At 37.9% G+C, this 15,416-nt stretch overlaps 1 protein-coding gene across 3 annotated transcripts in view; it reads left to right on the top strand.

The window, feature by feature from the left end:
• tmem132e (transmembrane protein 132E) overlaps positions 1-15,416 on the top strand; it is a 1,017,037-nt gene that overhangs the window by 966,981 nt on the left and 34,640 nt on the right. For all 3 annotated transcript variants that reach the window (XM_062048945.1, XM_062048944.1, XM_062048943.1), the window contains exon 7: positions 3,742-4,021. In XM_062048945.1, coding sequence (XP_061904929.1) covers positions 3,742-4,021 — 280 coding nt within the window. The remainder of the gene's footprint in view (positions 1-3,741; positions 4,022-15,416) is intronic.

Below are 15,416 nucleotides of genomic sequence, written 5' to 3' on the forward strand. Positions count from 1 at the left end.
TTTTAGTGTCCTTACCAATGTGAGCGTTGAAGTCCCCCATTAGAACAAGGGAATCCCCTGTGGGAGCACACTCCAGTACTCCGTCTGGTGAATCCAAAAAGGGTATTCTGTACTGTTGTTTGGTGCGTAAGCACAAACAATAGGGTGACGTTCCACGTCCTAAGAGCTAGCTTCTGTAGCTGAAGATCGGACCGCCAAGGGCCTCGTCTTTGGCTGCCGCCCAGCTCACTTTGCACCCAACTTCTATGACTCCTCCTTTAGTGGTGAGCCCATCAACAATTTTTTTTTAATTTATCTGTCCTGTCAGCTATTCAGGCAAATCATATTATTGATGTTTATGTCTGCTGTACAGATTTACTTGAGAAAAGAGAAGTGTGGGATACTTCTCTTGTGCCTTATTTGTATTTGACTTTATTAAATGTTTGGGTAGAATTGTATTAAAGAAAACCTTTTTTTTTTTAAGTAGTATATAAATGTATAAGAGCTCTTATCTATTTTAGGGAGGAATGTAGTTAATTATAGAACTGGCACCCAACGTTATTAAAAAAGTATTGATTTTGAATCGTTTTGAATCGAGAATTTAATTTATTTTTTGTTTTGATATGTCATTTTTATAGGGGAAAAATGCCATGTTGCTTTTTTTTCAAATGTTTAAATGTTTTGAGTGAGTTAATTTTCCAGTAAAAATATGATTTTACATGTACCCTATTTTTCGGACTATAAGGCGCACTTAAAATCCTTTCATTTTCTCAAAACTCAACAGTGCGCCTTACAACCCGGTGCGCCTAATGTAGGGAATAATTTTGGTTGTGCTTACCGACCTCGAAACTATTTTATTTGGTACATGGTGAAATGATAAGTGTGACCAGTAGATGGCAGTCACACATAAGAGACATGTGCAGACTGCAATATGATTTAAGTAAACAACACCAACATTTTATATGTTCCATTGAAAATATAGAACATTACACACAAGGCTCAAAAATCTATCAAAATGTTTTAGTATGAAGCCGCACCGTTTGAGGGATTGTACTATGCTTCAACATACGACTACTATTATGGTGTGTGTATAAGGTAAAACATATTATCTGGCATTTTGTTTCGCAATATTATGCAAAAGCAACTTTCCTTACCTTCTGGTACCTGCTGATCTGTATTTGGGATCTGCATAAGTCCTGTAAATTTGTGCACGTCCGCCTTGGTAGTCCGTGCCGACACCGTAGTCGATAAGCTTCTTCTTTTTCTCTATCTTCTTGTTATGGGACATTCATCCTCCGCTGTTGCCATTTGTAATATAAAGTAGTGTAAAGTTCTTACTTATATCTGTCAGTAAACTCGCCATGAAAGTGCTAAAACATACCGATGTAGTAAGTTCACATTATTCACCCAAGGAACTTTAGTTATTAGAGAGTTCCGGTCGGACGTTTTTTTACAGGACACATTTCCGGCCGTTGTTATTGCACTAGTGAGCCATGGCTGAGGAGATACTGCTCAGTTATTGATTTAAATAAAGTCTGAATGTCATTAAAACAGTTAGCTCCATCTTTTGACACTTCTTCCACTCCCGTCCTTGCACGCTACACTGCTACAACAAAGATGACGGAGAAAAGACGCTGTCGAAGGTGAGCCACGTAAATAAGACCGCCCACAGAACGGCGCATCCTGAAGCGACTGTCAGAAAGCGCCGTGAAGATGATCTGTAAAACATAATTTATGCAACATTTTGACCAAAGAACCACCATTACATGTTATGTAGACCACAAGGAAGTATTTAACATTTAGAATTTATGATTTTTTATTTTTTTGCACCATGACTAGGGAAGGTTGTTTGCATTGGGTCATATAATTAAATGCTGCACATTAACCCTTTCAGATTATAATTAAAGTTCATTAACCTGAGTTACTCGCATTGACCATTCCTTATTTAATTCATGATGTTTCGCTTGCCAAATTCAAGATGTTGGCAGGCCATAGTTTAGACCAGGTGTCCCCAAACTTTTTGACTCGGGGGCCGCATTGGGTTAAAAAAATTTGGCCGGGGGCCAATATGATTTGCCTGAGCGACTAAGAGACACCAAGAGTAACAAGCGGTAGAAAATGGATAAGAAAGGAAAGATTTTTTATTTTATTTTTTTATTTATTATTTTTTTTTTTTTTAACTTGGGACTTCCTGTGGGGCGGATTTTGGATGCTGGGGAGCCGGATCCGGCCCGCAGGCCGTAGTTTGTGGACCCCTGGTTTAGACATTTTGTTAAGTCTACAGTATATAATTTGCGGACAGTATACTGTATATCAGGGGTCACCAACGCGGTGCCCGCGGGCACCAGGTAGCCCGTAAGGACCAGATGAGTAGCCCGCTGGCCTGTTCTAAAAAATAGCTCAAATAGCAGCACTTAACGGTGAGCTGCCTCTATTTTTTAAATTGTATTTATTTACTAGCAAGCTGGTCTCGCTTTGCCCAACATTTTTAATTCTAGGAGAGACAAAACTCAAATAGAATTTGAAAATCCAAGAAAATATTTTAAAGACTTGGTCTTCACTTGTTTAAATAAATTCATTAATTTTTTTACTTTGCTTCTTAAAGCTTTCAGAAAGACACATTTAGAGAAAAAATACAACCTTAAAAATTATTTTAGGATTTTTAAACACATATACCTTTTTACCTTTTAAATTCCTTCCTCTTCTTTCCTGACAATTTAAATCAATGTTCAAGTAAAAAAAAATGTTGTAAAGAATAATAAATACATTTTAATTTAATTCTTCATTTTAGCTTCTGTTTTTTCAACGAAGAATATTTGTGAAATATTTCTTCAAACTTATTATAATTAAAATTCAAAAAAAATATTCTGGCAAATCTAGAAAATCTGTAGAATCAAATTTGAATCTTATTTCAAAGTCTTTTGAGTTTCTTTTAAAATTTTTGTTTTGGAAAATCTAGAAGAAATAATGATTTGTCTTTGTTAGAAATATAGCTTGGTCCAATTTGTTATATATTCTAACAAAGTGTAGATTGGATTTTAACCTATTTAAAACATGTCATCAAAATTCTAAAATTAATCTTAATCAGGAAAAATTACTAATGATGTTCCATAAATTCTTTTTTAAATTTTTTCAAAAAGATTCGAATTAGCTAGTTTTTCTATTCTTTTTTTCGGTTGAATTTTGAATTTTAAAGAGTCGAAATTTAAGAAAAACTATGTTTCAAAATTGAATTGTCATCTTTTTCGTGTTTTCTCCTCTTTTAAACCATTCAATTAAGTGTAAATATCATTAATTATTAATAATAACATAGAGTTAAAGGTAAATTGAGCAAATTGGCTATTTCTGGCAGTTTATTTAAGTGTGTATCAAACTGGTAGCCCTTCGCATTAATCAGTACCCAAGAAGTAGCTCTTGGTTTCAAAAAGGTTGGTGACCCCTGCTGTATATCCTGAGTACCAGTATCTTCTGCAGTGGGCATGTGTGTTTTTTTATATTTTCTTTTCCGAGATTTGTAACTCTGACGTAAGAAATAGACCCCCCAAAAATGTGCACAGCAGAGCACGCTGGTTATGAGGAGGATGTATTAATGTAAAAGCAAAATGAAAAGGTTCGGGAAACAGAAAGTTGCACAGAAACAAAGAAATGAACACACAACCTTTACAGTGGACGTAGAATATATACTTGTCTCATCCTTGTGGCATATAAAAATGAACCTTTAAGCACCAGTCATTCTTTATGCTCCTCTCTCTCTCTCTCAAGGAGCACCAGAGACAGCGACGCGGACGAGGATGACGACGAGCGCCGGGTGAGCCGAGGATGCACCCTGCAGTACCAGCGGGCCCTGGTGAAAGTTCTGACGCAGTTCCACACCACGTCCACCGAGGGCACGGACCAAGTCATCACCATGCTGGGACCCGACTGGCAGGTGGACGTCACGGACCTGGTCCAGGACTCGCTGAAGGTGGCCGACCCCCGGATAGCGGAGCTGGTGGACAGGACGATCTTGGTGGGCCTGGAGTTGGGTTCCACCGCGTTAAAGGTAACGAGGACGACATTTCGGGCGTGTTTTTATTGTTGTTTCAAATCTCAATTTTGGGACCTTTAGCGTTGTACAATCCGATACTAAACCATAATCTTCGGGATTAAGTCTGAAAGAACTTCAGTCTTCAAACGGGCACCATCAATGGGATCAACCGAGCCCTCAGTTTAGCTAGTATCTAAAAATTCCAGATGTGCTTTGCTTTTTCTATGTCTTTTTGTGCCATTTTCTCAACATGTATTCCCATTAGAAATTATCACAAAAATTAGAAGTCTGAACTGCCATGTTGCGTAATGTTCTTTATTTTCAATGGAACATTTCAAGTTTTGGTGTTGTTTACTGGCGTCATATTGCAGTCTACACGTATCTCTTATGTGTGACTACTATCTACCATGTGTGATTTTTATTTTTTTTCACTGAAAAAGGAAACTTTGTCATACTACGACTTTTTATCATCGTAATAAAATGTCAACGTTCTCGATATTTTAAGACTTTCCGTAAATTCCGTACTGTAAGACGCTACTTTTTTCCTACACTTTAAACCTAAATGGTTTATAAAACAGTGCAGCTAGTATCTGGGGGGGGCGGATTTCACCGCTAAAATTTAGTGGGTATGGCTTCTATACAGGTGGGCTTTGTAGTCCGGAAAATATGGTATTTTTCATATTGCATTTTTGTAATTTGCAACTTTTTTTAAACGTTATATTAGTGTTGTCCTGATACTATTATTTTCCCAGGACCAAAATGTGCTTAAAAGTGTATTTCGATATTTTTCAAAATAAAGGGCACTGCAAAAAAATTCATTCTTGGCTTTATTTTGACAGAAAATCTTATGATACTTTAAACATGCGTTTCTTGCTGCAATCAAAGAACAATTTTAGCATTAAATAAAATAGTGAACATACTAGACAACTTCTCTTTTAGTAGTAAGTAATCAAACAAAGTATCCTGGTTTGGCTGCTGACATATGCAGTAACATATTGTGTCATTTATCATTCTATTATTTTGTCAAGATTATAAAGGACAAGCAATAGAAATTGGATTATTAATCTACTTGTTCATTTCCTATTAATATCTTCTTACTTTCTTTTTTAACATGTTCTATCCACACTAAAATGTAATTGGCACTTTTTCTTCTTTTGTTTGGGTACTTTACATTAGTTTTGAGTGACATTACCAATTTGGGTATCGATCCAATACCAAGTAGCTACAATAATAAACAAAAAAATTGCAAAAAATGTTGTTCTAATAAAAAATATCTATGTAATCATTGTAATATCGACTACATACAGCTTTACTTGCTATAATTACAGTCGATATTACAATGATTACATAGATGATATTACAATGATTACAATGTCTGTAATATCGACTACATACGGCTTTACTTGGTATCGTTACAGTCGATATTACAATGATTACATAGATGATATTACAATGATTACAATGTCTGTAATATCGACTACATACGGCTTTACTTGGTATCGTTACAGTCGATATTTGTATAGATCCACCGATTTTTTTACATTCAGGAGCGCTCGCTTGCTGCTAGCGGTTAGCTACTGTATCCTCCTATGGTGTGTAGTGAAGCATGTTTAGCTATTCCTCGTCCTGCAGGGATACTTGTAAGAACCGTAGTTTGTCGCCATGGAAGCAAGGATTGGTGATTTAGAAGTAGCTAAAACACTGTTGAGGGACGATAGCCGCTAGCTATCTATGTTGTAAAGCACCGCTTGCAGAACATTGCTTCAGTGTTTATAGCTTCAGCTTTATCGTAAGTTAATTAGCCGAAATATGTCCATTGTCCTTCTTCTGTCTCCACACTGTTTCCGCTAGTAAGTGCTCTGTGCGTGTGTAATGTCACCACGGCGCGCCATCAAAAAAAGTACCTGTATTTTTCTAAGACAGTAGAGTACCCTGTTTAATCAATTAGCACTACAGTATTTTATTATAATGTACCCTACGTTATTTTACAAAACCCAAAACTAGTGAAGTTGGCATGTTGTGTAAATCGTAAATAAAAACAGAATACAATGATTTCAGAATACCACTGTCAGTAACTACAGTTTGTCGCTACATCTGTAAGTGCAAGTTAAAACTCTACTATGCAAAGCAAACAGCATTTATCAACAACACCCAGAAACGCCACCGGCTTCGCAGAGCCAAAGCTCATCTAAGATGGACTGATGCAAAGTGGAAAAGTGGAAAAGTGTTCTGTGGTCTGACGAGTCCACATTTCAAATTGTTTTTAGAAACTGTGGACGTCGTGTCCTCCGGAACAAAGAAGCAAAGAACCATTCGGACTGTTATAGGTGCAAAGTTGAAAAGCCAGCATCTGTGATGGTATGGGGGTGTATTAGTGCTCAAGGCATGGGTAACTTACACATCTGTGAAGGCACCTTTAATGCTGAAAGGTACATACAGGTTTTGTTGCCGTCCAAGCAACGTCTTTTTCATGGATGCCCCTGCTTATTTCAGCAAGACAGCAGACAAGCCACATTCTCGTCAAATTTAGGACTTTTTTCATGTAATAGTACAACTTTTATTAATCACCCAATATTTTTATTTAAAAAAAATCACAACTTTATGCACACAAATTACAAATGTTTCCTTTTATTTTTGTTTTTATTATTTTTGTTAATTTGTCACGTCATTCTCTTTCTATTGGGACCTTATTTGTAATAATATATTTTTTTACATTGTCCAATTTGGACTTCATTCTTGAATGATTAGAACTTTTGTAATAGGACTTTTTATTTTTTATAGTGTTAACTTTTTTCCCCCAAATAATGATAAGAAAAATGCTGGTATTGTAGTTTAAGTGTAAAATTCTGACTTTTATCATGTAAAATAAAAAAACTTTTTTTTTCTTTTAATACTGCGATGTATTTCCTGCGGTAATACGCGGCATTGAAAATAATGGCATGTGTCAAAGTACTGCAAAAAAAATAACCTGACGCTAATGCTAACACAACTTTTGAGGTTAGGTCATGCTACAGAGTGCCAAACTAGTTCTCCATTGATTTAACGCTGTTATTTTAAGGTCAGATTCCGACATTCTCTACATATTTAAGCATTGCCGCCATGCCTCTCTGTTCCTAGCAATTAACTCGGCCTTGGTCCTTGACCTTCTTTGTCAGTTTTGTCTACGCGGAAGCTGCTGTTGATGTCAAAGTCGGCCGTTATAAAAGACGTAAAGCGCCCATAAAGGCATCAACCCAGACAGGTTCGGAGGTCCTTATAAAGAAAGCGTCGCCGGTTATGGCCGCGGCTCGAGTGATTTACCGGCGCCTGACTGGTCATTTACGGTGGGGGGGGGGAGAAAAGTTACGCTTGGCGAAAGTTTTGATCACGGCGAGAGAGATTACGCTTTAAGGCTGTCAGGAGAAAAGTAGCGGGCTGATGGATGCGCCCGCTGATGGAGAAACAGCCAGGAAAGATAGAAGTCGTCCATCCATCATTTTAAATGAGTAATTGATCATTTGTAATCTGCCGCAAGCCGTGATGAATCTAGCAGCAGATTTAACTGGCCGTCTGGCCCGGGAGGAATCAATCGTGTGTTCACCAATTATTTTGGCCCTCCATTTAGTGGTTGGCTTTGTCATCAAATACTAAGAGTTTTTCTTGTCATAATACACCTTTTTTTTTTTTTTTTTAAGAAAATTACGAATCTATTACCAATTTTTCTTACAACTTTACTTTTGTAACGCGACGACTTTTTCTTGTCAAATTAGAAAAAATATTTTCACAATTTTACGGCTTTATTGTAAGATGAAAACGTACTTTGCTTGTTAAATTACAACTCTCCTCTCAAAATTCAAAACCTTCTTTTAGTATTTTAATGACTATTGTAATATTTACTATAGTTTTTTTTTATATTCTCTTGTCAAGCATAATATCATAATTCCGTACATCAACGCCGGAAATGTGTCCCGTGAAAAACCGTCCGGAACTGTTACGTGCACCGGAGGAAGGAGACGGCACAGACATGAGGGACGTCGTATTAACTCTGTTTATTTATATATTTAAACAATAAATGAAGTGTGTGTACTAGAGATGCGCGGATAGGCAATTATTTCATCCGCAACCGCATCACAAAAGTCGTCATCCACCCGCCATCCACCCGAACTAACATTTTATCAAAACCACAACCGCCCGCCACCCACCCGTTGTTATATATCTAATATAGACGATGCAAGGCATTCCTGTTAAAGAAAGGAGACTGATCCAGAGACATTCAATGTGTGCCACGGATTAATATCTCTTGGCCAAGCATTAGAGGCTAAGAGATATTAATGCGTGATAATTAGAGATGTCCGATAATATCGGCCGATATATGCGTTAAAATGTAATATCGGAAATTATCGGTATCGTTTTTTTTATTATCGGTATCGTTTTTTTTTGTTTTGTTTGTTTTTTAAATCAACATAAAAAAACACAAGATACACTTACAATTAGTGCACCAACCCAAAAAACCTCCCTCCCCCATTTACACTCAATTCACACAAAAGGGTTGTTTCTTTCTGTTATTAATATTCTGGTTCCTACATTATATATCAATATATATCAATACAGTCTGCAAGGGATACAGTCCGTAAGCACACATGATTGTGCGTGCTGCTGGTCCACTAATAGTACTAACCTTTAACAGTTAATTTTACTAATTTTCATTCATTACTAGTTTCTATGTAACTGTTTTTCTATTGTTGTACTTTCTTTTTTATTCAAGAAAATGTTTTTAATTTATTTATCATATTTTACTAATTTTTTTTAAAAAGTACCTTATCTTCACCATACCTGGTTGTCCAAATTAGGCATAATAATGTGTTAATTCCACGACTGCATATATCGGTTGATATCGGTATCGGTAATTAAAGAGTTGGACAATATCGGAATATCGGATATCGGCAAAAAGCCATTATCGGACATCCCTAGTGATTATATTATTTATCATTATTATAATATTATTGTCATTTCCATTAAGAAAGTGTTGACTATTATTGTTATTTTTTTCCCCTGGTCTTAAGTATTCCCTTTTTTAGTTTGTCGCGTACCACGTTTGCTGCCGGCGTTGCCATCTTTTTATTTTCTTCTTCTTCTGTTGTGTTGTGTTGTGCTGTGTCACGCCAAATTTCTTCCCCCCTACAAAAACCTTCCCCCCCCCACCCAATTTACTTCCGTGGTCATGTTTCCTCTTACGTCATTGACAGCGATCAATAGCACTTCGGCTTTGACTGCCCGTCGCTGGAAGGATACTTCGTCTTTGACAGTTGCTGGAATCTGAAGAAATCGATTATTGTTTTTTTTTTGTACAGGCGCGAAACAGGACAGTCGCGTGCGGGTTAAGGACCCCCGGCAACTTTGTGACTTTATTGGACGCAGCCCCGGAAGTAAATGGGGGGGGGGGGGGAGGCTTTTGTAGGGGGGAAGAAATTTGGCGTGACAGCCTCCCCCCCCATCTACTTCCGGGGCTGCGTCAAATAAAGTCACAATGTTGCCGGGGGTCCTTAACCCGCACGCGACTGTCCTGTTTCGCGCCTGTACAAAAAAAAAACAATAATCGATTTCTTCAGATTCCAGCAGCTGTCAAAAACGAAGTATCCTTCCAGCGACGGGCAGTCAAAGCCGAAGTGCTATCGATCGCTGTCAATGACGTAATAGGAAACATGACCACGGAAGTAAATGGGGGGGGGGGGGGGGTGGTAGGGGGAAGAAATTTGGCGTGACAAGGCTTTTGTAGGGGGGAAGAAATTTGGCGTGACAGCTGCAGCAGTGCCTGATGAATAATTGCCTGTTTCAAAGAGTGCTGCTCGTTTTTCGTATGTGGGTAACAACATTTAACTATGTCTTTTTTTTTCTGAATTGGTTTAACCGCCACCCGCCCGAATCTATTTAAAATCTATTTTTTTCGTCATGCATCCGCCCGACCCGCGGATTATTCTCGGACTCCGCGGTTGTGTCCGCAAACCTCGCATCTCTAGTGTGTAATCCAAGATGTGGGTGGTGTGTGCGACTATGTGTAGAGATTAGCTGTAGTGTGTTACCGGTAGTGTTGAACGAGAGGCGTGGATGTCCGATAGGGGCGAGGCAGGCTCGTAGGTCCGTGAGCGCAGGCAGGAAGTCGGGGGTGATAGCGAGGCGTCAACAGTCCGTGTCCAGGTGGGAGGTCGAGATCCAAGAGGCAGTCAGGGAAGCAGAGGGGAGACGAGACACACGGCTCGTGACGCGAGAACCGAGGTCTTCTGTTGGAAGGCGACAAGGAGGACACGAGACAAGTGAAACACGGCGGGGGGAGAAACACAGAGAGAGTATGCATAGAGCTTGATTACGAGTCCTTACTGTACAAAACAGGAAACTACGCTCTGGCCCCGGATAGCAGGTTGTGCTGGCTTAAGAAGGCAGGTCTCATCATTAGCTTCAGGTGTGTTGATTGCCGGCGTTTGATTGCAGCTGCTGGCTACAGCCGGACTGGCACGCGCCAGGCACGCGCCTGGCACGCGCGCTCCTGGAGCTGCGCCCAGCAGAGCGCACAGATGAATGCGCATTGGAATGCGCCCGGGCCGTGACAGGAGCCCTCTAATAACTAAAGTTCCCTGGGTGAATTATGGAAACCCACTACAGTTTTTAGCACTTTGATAGCTAGTCTACTGACAGATATAAGTAAGAACTTTACGCTACTTTATATTAGAAATGGCAACAGGGGAAGATGAATGTGTCAGGTTCAAACACCGATGACATCTATTGGACAAGACAAGAAGCAAACTTGTACCCTCGTACAATGTCGCCCGACACTCTGAGGAGGGAGCTTCACACCTCCTTATTTATTTGGGCATTTCCTGATTACATGGCTGCAGCTGTTTCTAAGGGGAGGGGGTCATAAACAGCTGCCGCCCTCGTTCATAAACAGTTTAAAGAAACGGTGCCCAGAGCGAGGTCAGGTCTGCTCCCTCTCTGCTTTGTAGATCTCGGGTCGTGACAAGGTCTTCCTGTGGCTGTCCAATAGATCAGGGACACCTCCACGTCGCATCCCATCGCACACAGTGGAGGTTTACAAGCGGCAGGCCTTTTGCTTGATAAGGACAAAGACAGCTTTTGTCTTCTCGCAGGGCAGCCTGAACTAATGGGATAACAAGTTGTGTGATAACTTATATACAATTATTCTGACAAATGCCACATAACAAGAAGTCAGAGAAAAAGAAGAAGCTTATCGACTACTGTGTCGCCACGGACTACAATGGCGGAAGCGCGCACATTTTCAGGACGTATGCAGATCTCAAATACACATCAGCAGGTACCAGAAGGTAAGAAAAGTTGCTCTTGCATAATATTGCCAAACAAAACGCCAGATAATGTCTGCTAACAGGTGCCATTTTGCGGTCCTTATACAGGTACCATAATTATACTCGTATGTTTAATGCGCCGACAATCCATCAAGCGGTGCGGCTTAATAGCTTACCGAAGTCGTACTAAAAAATTTAAAATATTTTGGAGCGCTGTGTGTAATGTTCTATATTCTCAATGGAACATTTAAAGTTTTGGTGTTGTTTACTGGCGTATCTCTTATGTGTGACTGCCATCTACTGGTCACACTTATCATTACCATGTACCAAATATAATAGCTTCGAGGTGAGCGAGCACAACCAGAATTATGCCGTACATTAGGCGCACCGGCTTATAAAGCGGACTGTCCATTTTTGAGAAAATGAAAGGATTTTAAGTGTGCCTTATAGTCCAAAAATACGGTGCTATGACTCTTTTTGTATGATCACTACTTTTTCATTAAATCCTGACTTTACTCTTAGAACTTTTCTCTTTCACTTTTTCCCCTTCCAGTACAACTTTAATCTCATAAATATTTCTTTTTTATTCTCGAAGCTCATAAATATTTTTAGACAATCCAGACTTTTTTTCTGGTAGTTTAACATATCCTTACATATCATACCTTAACATATATTTTTATATTAATTTAAGTCGTGCAAAAAAAAATACAATGACATTTCCGATATTTTAAAAAATGTACTGACGTTTTTCATGTAAATATTTGTATTCTCATTATGGCTTTTTCTGTGAAAACTTGGTAAATAATCATCATATTAACTAATACTTTTTTCTGTACTGTCATTTAATTCTGATGTTTTTGCATTAAAGATGTTATACTCATATAATTAGTTTTTGTACAATGTTAAGATTTTTCTCATAACTACTACTTTTTTCTGTACTGTCCTAAAATTCAAACATTAGAAAAAAAAAATATTGTCAAATATAATCTTTTTTTTTTCGTAAAACGTTAACATTGTTCTCACAATGTTTACAACTTTTTTCTGGAACGTTTTTGCATTAAACATGTGATACTTATATAATTATTTGTTTATGTAAAATGTTACGATTTTTCTCATAATAACTGATACTATTTTTTTGTACTGTCGTAAAATTCAGACATTAGCAAAAAAAATTAGTGTCATGTATAATCTTTTTTTTTCCGTAAAACGTTAACATTTTTCTCACAATATTTACAACTTTTTTCTGTACTGATGTGAACTTTTGACATTTTCACACAATTTTATTATCACACTCCCTGTTTCAGTTGCTACCCTCAGGAAGGCGCTACATGTCAATTAAAGCAAAAAAACAGATTTTATCCAATAGCAGTAACTACTCAATCATTCAAAAAAGCTCTTACACGCAAATGTGAATTAGATGAGGAGGGATGACTGCATTGGAGTTTTTAGCCTGTTTGAAATTATTTTATTTCAGCTATTTTTATGTCTGTATTTTAGCGATGTTTTAAATCTATTTTTGATTGTATGTTTTTACTGCACTGCACTTATACACTTTTAATCTTGTTGTGCATGTGGCATGTTGCAATGACATTTACCTATATTTAATCACTTTTTTTTCATAAAATGTTAGCATTTTTCTTGTAATAATTACTACTTTTTTGTACTGTCATAAAATTTGGAGTATTTTTCGAGGGTTTTTTTTCTAAAAACGTACAAAACATTTTTCGTGAGGCAACAGCGGCACATTACAGCTTTGCCAATTCTTCATTATTACGTTTTTTGCCTTTTTTATTGGTACTTTAGTTTAATTATTTTTACTCTTGTATGAACGGTCATATGAATTAATTAATGAATCCTACAGTTAAGTCAGGGGTCAGCAACCCAAAATGTTGAAAGAGCCATATTGGACCAGAAATACAAAAAATAAATCTGTCTGAAGGCACAAAACAATTAAAAGCCTTATATAAGTGTTATAATGAAGGCAGCACATGACCTAAGTGACTATATTAGCTATATTAGCCTACTATCAAAATGACTGTGTCGCAGGCTGCCGTAATTTTTCATTGACAGAAATGTTGAAATGTAATATTTATTCTACACATTTCTACAACATTGGTAAACCAGAGGCTTCTCAGAGGGTGAGATAACTCCTGGAAATGACCAAAGGTATGGGTGTGTTCTAGTTAAAGGAAACGGCAGGCTGTCTTCTTCTAATGGATTTGTTACAATCTTTGCAAGCTGGTTAACGTTTGCTGTGGTCTCTAACGGCACATTTAGACCTAGACTTCCTTTTATTGTCATTCACATTTAAACTTTACAGCACAGATAAGAACAAAATTGCGTTGCATTAGCTCCTTGTAGTGCAGGATAAAAGAGCAAAAGGTGTAGAGTGTTTACATTTACACAAACAACTATGAGAAATGCAGCCAATATTACATACAGATAATGTGTCAAGAGACATGCAAATATACACTACCGTTCAAAAGTTTGGGGTCACCCAAACAATTTTGTGGAATAGCCTTCATTTCTAAGAACAAGAATAGACTGTCGAGTTTCAGATGAAAGTTCTCTTTTTCTGGCCATTTTGAGCGTTTAATTGACCCCACAAATGTGATGCTCCAGAAACTCAATCAGCTCAAAGGAAGGTCAGTTTTGTAGCTTCTGTAACGAGCTAAACTGTTTTCAGATGTGTGAACATGATTGCACAAGGGTTTTCTAATCATCAATTAGCCTTCTGAGCCAATGAGCAAACACATTGTACCATTAGAACACTGGAGTGATAGTTGCTGGAAATGGGCCTCTATACACCTGTGTAGATATTGCACCAAAAACCAGACATTTGCAGCCAGAATAGTCATTTACCACATTAGCAATGTATAGAGTGTATTTCTTTAAAGTTAAGACTAGTTTAAAGTTATCTTCATTGAAAAGTACAGTGCTTTTCCTTCAAAAATAAGGACATTTCAATGTGACCCCAAACTTTTGAACGGTAGTGTAAATTAAATACACAGAGGACATAAGTAAAGGAAATTAAATGAGCTCAAATATACCTACAAACGAAGAATAATGAGGCAATATGTACATACAGCTAGCCACAATAGCATGATAGCATCGATTAGCTTGCAGTCACGCACCGACTAAATATGCCTGATTAGCACTCCAACAAGTCAATAACATCAACAAAGCTCACCTTTGTGCATTCACGCACAGCATAAAACGTTTGGTGGACAAAATGAGACAAAGGAGTGGCATAAAACAGGTCTTTCTGTGGCAGCGTCAGAGAAAGTTTGACATATAAACAAAGTAGTTCAAGGACTGCCAAAATGAGTTGGTTGCTAAATACTCTCACCAGGGAAGCATGTTTACAGTGGGATTTCTAACAATTAGGAAGGTTTGTGTCATGTTTGACTTTCTACAGACATCACATTGAAACAAAAACTTTTTTTGAAAAGGCTTTAGAGCCATGGCTTGCCGCCCCCCGAGTTAAGTAAAAGGGTTTGTTCCGGAAACATTTGGATAGTTCTTTAAATTTTAAAAAAATTTAAAGACCGTCAAAGCACGAACGAAAATGTAATGTCATCCATAGTTTTTCTGCCATCTGAGTGAAGTACTCAGTATTCCAAATTGACCTATAAAAGACCACCACGTCTCCCGAAAGTGAAGAGCTGACGGACGACGTGACAAATGATTACCAATTTTCTGTGAAATTTCAATCATCTCAAGACATTTCCGTTTTCTGGACGTTTGAAAAGGTTGGAGTTAATCGTCTAAGACGTCCGATTCATATTGCCCATGAACACAAAGTCTTTTGTCCGTTCTTACAGAAATTTTCCCACAAAGCCCATCAGTTTCTTTTCTTCAAAATGTGCTTGATTATAATTGCAGGGAGTAAGCCGCTCTTATCGAAAAGGACTTGATTGCCTCTCAGCCACCAGCCTTTATTTTCTTTCTTTTAGCAAAAAATAAACCACCTTATTTTGAGATGACAAGAGTTCTAACCCCATTTTTCTCCCAAAGCACAGCACTGGGGGGGAAAAGGCAAACAAAGATAAATCCATCCCTGTCCAGTTTTGGAGAAGTACAATCAGGTACTCTCTCTTGGGTTCAATCGGTGG

This window comes from Entelurus aequoreus, linkage group LG05 (genome assembly GCF_033978785.1).
Source record: "Entelurus aequoreus isolate RoL-2023_Sb linkage group LG05, RoL_Eaeq_v1.1, whole genome shotgun sequence".
Classification (NCBI taxonomy): domain Eukaryota; kingdom Metazoa; phylum Chordata; class Actinopteri; order Syngnathiformes; family Syngnathidae; genus Entelurus; species Entelurus aequoreus.